Raw genomic sequence first — 9,513 nt, 5'->3', positions numbered from 1 at the left:
AAAAAGTCAAAGGTCAACTCAAGGTCAAACTTCTAAAATCCAATTTTATCTGAAAAATCATCACTTTTCATCCGAATGACTTGGAGATTAAACAGCAATTGCATTGTACATTACTGAATTGGGAAGCCAACTATTTTTGATATCAAAAAATCAAACGTCAACTCAAGGTCAAACTTCTAAATTCATCAATTTCAATCTGAAAAATAATCATTTTTCATTTAAATGACCTGAGCTTTGATGAAGATTGTCAATTTTAATCTTGATGAAATGGACAATTCGATGTATCCATGGCAATCTTTAGAGAGTGGGGGAGGGGAGTGGATTTTACAAGTAACGTGCTCTGCATGATGTCTTTTTCTTGCTTTTTTATGTACAAAATATCTCCAAAAGTTGTGGACAGATTCGGATGAAATTTGGTGGAGAGCTTGGGTATGTGACAGACAAAATGATTAGATTTTGGTGAAGATCCAAATCCAGATGTGGATCTGAGAATTTTTTAGTGATTTTTCACCATTGACAGATGGGGCCAAAATGACATATAGCAGGATATCTTAAAAAGTTGGGGATGGATTCAGATGAAACTTGGAGAGCTTGGGTATGGAACAAGGACGAAATGATTAGATTTTGGTTAAGGTCCGAATCCGAATCCGGATCTGAATCTGAGAATTTTAAAAGTGATTTTTCACCTCTATGAGATAGGGCTAAAACAACATATACTGGTACGAGGATATCTCAAAAAGTTGGGAACGGATTTGGCCGAAACTTGGTGGATATGTTGAGTATGCAACAAGGAAGAATTGATTCAATATTGGTGAAGATCTAAATCTGGTTACGGATTCGAGTTTTTTTTTTTTTTAATGATTCTTCACCATTGAGTGATTGGACTAAAATGATATACAGCACAATATATGAAAAACTTGTGGACTGATTCGGACAATACTTGGTGGAACAGTTGGTAATGTGACATGAACAATCTGTCCTATCAATGGGATACGAAATGTAAACTAATCAGCCTGGCAGAGGTATGCTCTCTTCCAAGAGCCCTTCTAGATTTCTTTGCCTTAAAGGGCGTGGCTTAATTTGCTAAAAGGGCTGCTCTGAACCACGCTCATGTGACTGTTATGTATTTGATAGCCACCTTTTTTGTCGGCCTTTTTGCTTCATTTTGATTCGATGTTTTCTCTTATTCCCAGCTCGCACCCATAATGCATGTGAAGTCGGTGGATCTACTTGCTCTCCTCTCACCCCTCATCGCTCTTTCTCTGATGTACTCAGTCATGATCCCTGCGATAGGGTCATAGAATATGGCTATAAAGCCAGAGAGAAAGGCAAAGAATTCAGCCAAAGGTGAGGAAGAAGAATGCTTATCTTTACTTAACACATCACCTACTGTATCTTTACAGCCGTTTTGACAAATTGGGTTGTGTGCAGCATCTTGTGTAACACACAAGATTGGTCCGAGGAGACCTCTTTCTGTTGTAAGATGATGTGTGTTATTCCATTACTTGATGCAGTTTTCTGACGAGAGACTTTTGCTTGGTCTGTTTTGTGTTACCTTCTGAAACTTTAGCACATTATATTATACTAATATCCCCAGTTCAGATACCATACACTTTGTTGATTTGTCAATTATATATTAATGCCATTGTAATTCCTGTAAAGGTTCATTAATGCCTCCTAAAGTCATTGTCCTACATATGGTTTATGTCCATGGACCTTGACCAATCACATTACAAATTTACAATACGTACTTTGATTATCGACTATATTTCATTGCTTACATGGAGTAGCAGTCAATTGGAGTGGTATGTAGCTCAGAAGACATATTTTGGCCCATATTCCATGTAATTTTTTTGTCTATAAGCTCTAGGAAAATGGAAGATAAAAGGCAATGTGCTGACAGTGGGGTGTGCGTACCACATTTGCATGCACCAACCAAGGGGATTCATTAAATGGAAAACGAGTTTCAGTTCTGGCTCCTTCTCAAGTGCATGCAGTTTTCCCAGCCATCTGAAAACGTCAAGATCTAAGAATAGTGGACCAGATCTGACGCCTCAGCTGACTCTGCTCATGAGAAGGTCGAAAGCCTGAATTTTGTGTCTGAGTCCACACCTTGTGTGTCCAACTCCTCACTCCCTCCACCTACCCTACTCTCTTGTACTGGATACTGTGTATTTCCCACTTGAGAAAGATCTTGAGAAGGAGAAGGATCTGGCAAACCTCGACTCTGATTCTGCAACAGGCCGAGATGACATCAGTGCATGTGTCCTATAAACCTGCTCTGCTGCTCTTGTTCATACTCTTTCTGCTCTGTTCACTCAATCATTCTCTTTGGGGCAGTTTCTGTATGCCTGGAAATTAGCAAACATCACTGCAATATAAAAACATGGTGCATAAGTGTATCCTCTTAACTACAGGCTTATGAGCTTGCTTCCAATAATCAGCAAGGTCATGGAAACTATCATTGCAATTGAAATAAAATCCTTCCTTTTCTCCAATAATTCTCAGATTATCAGTTCGGTTTCTGACCCAGTCATTATACCTTGGACATGCTGCTTCTTCTTTCACAACAATGGATGAATCCACTCAATCTTAGACATGAGATCAGGAGTCTCTCTCTCTCTCTCTCTCTCTCTCTCTCTCTCTCTCTCTCTCTCTCTCTCTCTCTCTCTTTCTCTTTCTCTTTCTCTTTCTCTTTCTCTTTCTCTTTCTCTTTCTCTTTCTCTTTCTCTTTCTCTTTCTCTTTCTCTTTCTCTTTCTCTTTCTCTTTCTCTTTCTCTTTCTCTTTCTCTTTCTCTTTCTCTTTCTCTTTCTCTTTCTCTTTCTCTTTCTCTTTCTCTTTCTCTTTCTCTTTCTCTTTCTCTTTCTCTTTCTCTTTCTCTTTCTCTTTCTCTTTCTCTTTCTCTTTCTCTTTCTCTTTCTCTTTCTCTTTCTCTTTCTCTTTCTCTTTCTCTTTCTCTTTCTCTTTCTCTTTCTCTTTCTCTTTCTCTTTCTCTTTCTCTTTCTCTTTCTCTTTCTCTTTCTCTTTCTCTTTCTCTTTCTCTTTCTCTTTCTCTTTCTCTTTCTCTTTCTCTTTCTCTTTCTCTTTCTCTTTCTCTTTCTCTTTCTCTTTCTCTTTCTCTTTCTCTTTCTCTTTCTCTTTCTCTTTCTCTTTCTCTTTCTCTTTCTCTTTCTCTTTCTCTTTCTCTTTCTCTTTCTCTTTCTCTTTCTCTTTCTCTTTCTCTTTCTCTTTCTCTTTCTCTTTCTCTTTCTCTTTCCCTTTCTCTTTCTCTTTCTCTTTCTCTTTCTCTTTCTCTTTCTCTTTCTCTTTCTCTTTCTCTTTCTCTTTCTCTTTCTCTTTCTCTCTCTCGACATATCTTGAGAATTTGATACAGTCTGTCACCCAACATTGATCACCAAACTCTTTGCTTTTGGCATCCAAGGCCACCTGCTCAAATGGATCACTGACTTTTTCCACTGCAGTATTGAGGGTGTAGCTCTTAATGGGATCATCTTCTCTTCCTGTCAAAGCTGGGGTGCACCAAGGAAATGTCGTGGGCCCAGTCTTGTTCCTCATATTCATCAACAATCTTTCTGATTCTTTGGAAAATCCCACTGATCTCTTTTCTGATGATTCCCACTCGTGTCCTTCAGACGGGTAGGCAGCAGCCTTTTCCCTCTCTGCCGACCTTGATGGAATCAAGAGCTGTTCCAACACTTGGAATATGTCCTTAAACTCTGACAAATCCCACACTCACCCTGTCTCTCCAAAAGGACCATCTGACAAACCCTCCCATCTACTTCCTAAACAAACCACTTGAAGAGGTTATGTCACACAAACCTTTGGACCTCACCCCCAGACATGACCTTTCTTGGGTAGACGATATTTCTGAGATGGCCTCCAAAGCCAACCAATGACTGGGCAGCCTTCATTCTGCAAGGTCTTTCCTTGGCCAGTCGGAACTTATGACAACCTCCAAGGCCTTAATTTGCAGCTTGATAGAGTACTGTTCCCCCCTTTGGCCTGGCACCCTTCCCTCACACCTGGCCCTTCTTGATGCCGTGAAAAGCAAGTCTAGGCCTGTTACTTTCACACCACAGGCAGGTTGGTGGCCTCTCTGTATTGTACGACCTCCTTTTTGGTCTTGCACCCTGTGCCCACTTTTGGCTCTGTCCCTCCCAGGTTTCTGCAGGGTGCACACAGTCTGCCAGCAACCTTCCTTAAGTTAAACTCCTGAAATACAGTCTCCTTGCTCACCTCCACTCATTTGTTCCTCTTTTCTGTCACCTGTGGAACCAACTTCCTCAATCTGTTCGGTCCTATTCTTCAGCTGTTTTCCACTGCCTCATGTCATCCCCTATCTCCACTCATGATCTCTTCTACCCCAAATGACCCTATTCCCAAGTACTCCCCTTTTTCATGTTATTGTGATCCCCTCCCCACTCCCATCCCTCACCTCCTTTTGGTTGTTGGTTGTCGGTTGGTTTGTTTCCTTTCTGGTTTATCCGCCAATTTCCCCTTCCTCTTCTTGCTGTGTTTCATTCAGCTTGTGTGCAGCTTGTTCACTCCCACATGTCCTTCTTCCCTTCCCCTTGATCTCAATCTCACTTCCACTCTGCTGTTGGCGTTTCCCCTGTTCCATTTCGTGGCCTTCCATTCTGCTCGAGCTCTTCCATGATCGTCGATTGTGTATACAAAAAAAAGTTTCAGATTGATCCCTCAACATTTGCCTTCAATGTCTGAAAAAGTGAAAAAAATCTTCTGAAAAAGTGAAATTGTCACGTGAAAAATAAAATCCCTCCAACCCTTGTTATTTTTTGCCATTCTACTCCCAACTCCTTTCTTCACTCGTTCTTTAAAATAATTTTTCTCCTCATCAATTATCTTCTTTCTTATTGGAGAACAAATTTCTTAATTCTGTTGAAAGATTCTTCCTTTGAAGTAAGATTTCACATGATTCAACTCCTTTCACTGTGATTTCCATGTCCCTCTCACTCAGAGGTCAGGTCAGATAAGATATGTGACTTGCTACAGGTACTATGTAAACCTGCACTAACTTGTTCAATGGTCGGATTGTCGATGACTAAGTCATCTCCCCCACCAAGTTTCTTGGTGAGGAGGATGCATGATATGGACACCCAGCAGGATTAAAATCAAAGCCTTTCAAAGGGTGGAGGGGCTCCTTGTGAGCCAATGGTCATCCATATCCAACGAGATTCATATCCATCTTGTGAGCCAACGGTGCTCCTGCAGTTGGGTTACTTTTTATTAGGAGGTTGGTGGCAGGATTTGCGCTCTGGCCACCGTAAAACCCTTAATTCTGCAAAACATACTCAAAGCAGAAAAAAACTCTGAAAACCCACTCCGTGGGAGTACCTCCTATGTAACTGGATGACGGGATTGGAGATTGGGGCAAAGCTCATTGGATAATGGGATGAGGGCAAAGCCTTCGGGACCCCCAATCTTTGATGATGGTAGTGTGTGTTGGGGTAGTGCTGAGGTGTCATCCACCAGACGGCGGTCTCATTGCGTTAACCTGATGCGGTCCCTTTGGGTGGGTGAGTGCCTGGAATGTCCCATCCCTAAGAGAGGATGATCACCTGTCTCTGTTATCATCTGAGCTCAAGCGTTTGGACATCGGTATTGCAGCACTCTATGAGGTTCAGAGACCAGATTGTGGTGAGGTCATGGTGGGAGATTACACATTGGTCTAGTCGCTCTGATGGTTACCATGCCCAAGGAGTTGCTTTTGCTGTGTCCAATAAGCTGACAGCAATGATAATTGAGGTCATACCAGTCAACTGGTATGTTGTGAGACCAAGAATTCATCACTCCTTTGGTGTCATTTCCCTGCCCTGCGTATATGCTCCAGCTGAGGCGACTGATCTCACTGTGAAGGACACATTCCCTGCCACACTCGAGTCTGTGGTTGATCAGTACCCCAGACGAGACACTTTTCTCGTTGTGGGGGGTTTCATTGCATCAACTGGAACTGATAGGGATGGTTATGAGGCATGTGTTGGTCCCTGTGGGTCTGGAACTGTGAACCTGAATAGCACAAAGTTTTTTTGTATTTTTTTTGTATACCTTGTCGAGGCTCGTATGAGAGCTAACACACAATGCACAGCAAGGGGGGCATGAGGCAAGAGGGGTGTGGGAAGGACAAAACAGTGAGGAACAGAGACATGAGGAGATCTGTGGAAGGGAGAGGGATGGGGGCAGGAAACATGGGGTAGACAAGATGGACATTACAGGGACTTTCAGGAAGGAAAGCAGGGAATTTGAAGGAGGTGCGTTTGGGGTGGATTAACGGGGGTAGAAAAGATGGAGGATTTGGATGGGGGACGATAAGAGGTGGTGGAGGGAAATAACTGATTTGAAGGCCTGGAGAGAAGAATGGGATTGAACAGAGTGAGGGAGTTTATTCCAAAGGTGGGAAGAAAGAGAAATGAAAGAGTGAACGTGAGCAGTGATTCGTGATTTTTGTAGTTTTACCAGAAGAGGGTTGTTGACGGACCTTGTGCGCCCTGCGGAAATATGGTGGGGACAAATTGCAGAAAGAGCGGAAGGGGGGGGGGCGAGACCAGAGAGGAGATGGTAGAAGACAGAAAGACCACCGCCCTGCCTGCGGTGAGAGAGAATTAAAGGCCCAAAGATTCAGCCTCATCGTGGGAGATGCCAGTGATCCTAAATGCCTTGGTTTCCACTGTGTGAAGCAGAAAACGTGAGAGGCAGGAGCAAAAGCCAAGAGGGGAGAACAGTACTCCATCATGCTGCGGACGAAAGCTTTGTATGTGGTCAGGAGCTCACGTGGGCAGAGGAAGGACTTTGCACGACGAAACATTCCCAGTCGGTGACTGGCTTTGGAGGCAAGGTTGGAAATGTAGTTTTCCCAGGAAAGATCATGTCAGATCGTGAGACCCAGAAGCTTGAAAGAAAGGACTTCTTGAGGATTGTGAAAAAGTATATGGGAGGGGGGGGGTTCCAAATGGTCCTTTCAGAGTGACACAGTGTGAGATTTGTCAGGATTGAAAGACATGTTCCATGTGTTGGACCAGTTTGTGATTTTATCCATATCTGCAGAGAGCGAAGAAGCTGCTGCTTGCCGGACTGAAGGATGACAGATGGTACGGCAGAGGGTAGAGTCATCAGCAAAGAGATAAAGAGGATTTTCCAGAGAGTTGGAGAGATCATTGATGAAAACCAGAAAAAGAACAGGGCCAGAACACTGCCTTAAGGAACTCTAGCCTGGACAGGAAGAGGAGATGAAAGAACTCCATTTCGGGCCACACATTGGCTGTAACAGGGGAGGAAGTTAGCTCGCCATGAGTGGAGACAGCCTTGGATACCATAGGAAGAGAGTTCCGTGAGCAGGGCAGGGTGCCAGACCATGTCAAAAGCACGCAATATGTCTCGGAACACGGCTTTCATTTCATGTCCGGCATTGAGTACCTTCATACATTGTTGGGAGAGCAGAAGCAGCATATCCAGAGCAGAGGGACCTGGTCTGAAACCAAATTGATGATCGGAAATCTATCCATTGGAGATGAGGAAAGATTTATTGTCTGAAGCGATGATGGATTCCATAACCTTGCTGATGATAGGGAGAAGGCTGATTGGTCTGTAGTTGCAGCGATCTGTTTTTGTGCAGGGCATTAATGTTTGCTGATTTCCAAGCAGATGACAGATGACCTTGAGCAAATGTGAGGATGAACAGAACAGAGCGAGGGTGAGCACGAGCAGAGGAGCAGGTTTTTAGGACATTTGGTCTAATGCCATCTGGACTGGTTGCAGAATCTGAGTCGAGGTTTGACAGCAAGCTCTCCGCTTTGTCAGAATAAAGGGACATGGAGTCCAGGGACAGTTGGGTGCGACTGGGTAAGGTGGGTACAGAAAGTGATGGGTTTCGGACATGAGATTTAGATGCAAACACAGTGTTTAACCATTCAGCCTTTTCACGTGCCGTATCAGCAGTGTGGCCATTTGAGGTAAGGGAGGGGATGGAGGGGGAACATACACCAGAAACAGATTTGATTAGACACCAACAGGATTTGGACGATGGAGAGAGGTTTGAGAGTTCAGAATTGAGATTAGAAAGATGTTGCTTTCTGGCTCTCCTGTGGGTAGACACACACTTGTTCTGATCTTTATGGAAGGAACTGAGATTACCCTCAGTTGGGTTTGCTTTCCATGAGGCAAAGGCAATTTATTTTAGGACAACTCCCTCTCCACAAGCTTCAGTGAACCTTGGGAGGAAGGGTGGGACAACTGAGGACGAGAGGGGATAAATCTGTGCATGAGAGAGAGCAAGTTTCTTTGAAATAATTGCAAGGATGAGTTGATGTTGGAGAAAGTTGCGATGGAAGACCAGTCCAGAAGGTTGATGGCTGCTTAGAGAACCTGCTAGTCGGCCTGAGTGAAATGCCAGACTCGACGGTGCTGAGGTGGATCTCTGATAATGGCCAGAGAGATGTCCACTTTGACAAGGACGTGGTCAGAAGAACCGATTGGAGCGGTGGAAGAGCAGCAGACATTGTCAGGGAAATTTGTCAAAATCATATCCATAAGAGATGGAGTACCATTGGTTGAGATCCGGGTCGGGAAATTGACTCATTGATTTCGTCCCAATGAGTCGCAGAAGTGTTTTGCTGAAGTTCCATGGCAGGTGAACGAGGTACACACACCCAGCCAACTGGCATGATGACAATTGAAGTCACCACATATGAGGAAGAGAGAGTTTGGATGAGAAGATACGGTAGAAGTTGGTCCATGTTTTCGTATAGTGAGGTGTAGATGGAGTCATTACTGTTAGGTGGACGGTACAGTACACATATAGACATGAGGTGGGAGTGGAGGGGAAGCCGTAGCCAGAGGTATTCCTGGGGGTGTGGGGGAGTGAGGGCAGTGCATGGAGAGTGAGGAATAGAGTCTTTGATGAAGAGAGCAACTCCTCCACCAGGACGAAGCTCAGGTCTGTCATACCAGAGGAGGGAGTAACCAGGGAGAGATACTTGGGAGACAGACATGTCTTGGGGGAGAAAAGTTTCTGTTAGGCAGATTATGTCTGGTTTGTCAGTGGCAAACTGTATGGAAAGATCTGTAAGGTTTGAGTGAAGGCCCCGGATATTTGAGGTCCACACTGTTAATGTAGAGGGGAGGAGGCTTTGGGTGCAGGCGATGGGTGGGGAGGGGGAGGGTTGGACAAGGGAGGAGGGCGGGGGGTGAGTTTTTGAATGAGTGGGGAGGATTGCAGAATAGCTTGGGGAGACGGCTGGATGAGGAGGAGAAAAGGCTCTGTGGTGCTGCGTGGGTTGAGGTGCAGTGGGGAGTAACAAGAGAGGATTTGAGGAGGTGAAGTGATGAGATGGAGGTGAGAGGGTGGGGGAAGGAGGCAGCTTTGTGGATGTGAGGTTGGGGGGCAACTTTGAGAAGGGTGAATGAGGAGGGTGAATGGTGGGAGTAGGGTGAGTGGGGAGAGTTGAGGGAGAAAGGTGAGGGGGGAATTTTTTAGAAAGGTGAGAGGGAGGCTTGGA

The 9,513-nt window shown here is 44.4% G+C and overlaps 1 protein-coding gene across 1 annotated transcript in view; it reads left to right on the top strand.

Annotated features, from left to right (window-relative positions):
* Nucleotides 1–9,513, top strand: part of HECTD4 (HECT domain E3 ubiquitin protein ligase 4) — a 525,771-nt gene that overhangs the window by 77,780 nt on the left and 438,478 nt on the right. Inside the window, exon 11 of the mRNA XM_085880170.1 lies at nucleotides 1,194–1,347. Within this exon, the coding sequence (XP_085736296.1) occupies nucleotides 1,194–1,347 (154 nt within the window). The remainder of the gene's footprint in view (nucleotides 1–1,193; nucleotides 1,348–9,513) is intronic.

Source organism: Eptatretus burgeri, chromosome 4, assembly GCF_056783735.1.
Source record: "Eptatretus burgeri isolate ZD-2024b chromosome 4, Ebu_testis_v1, whole genome shotgun sequence".
Classification (NCBI taxonomy): Eukaryota; Metazoa; Chordata; class Myxini; order Myxiniformes; family Myxinidae; genus Eptatretus; species Eptatretus burgeri.
The sequence above is the reverse complement of the archived record's forward strand: the minus strand, read 5'-3'. Positions and strand labels throughout refer to the sequence as shown.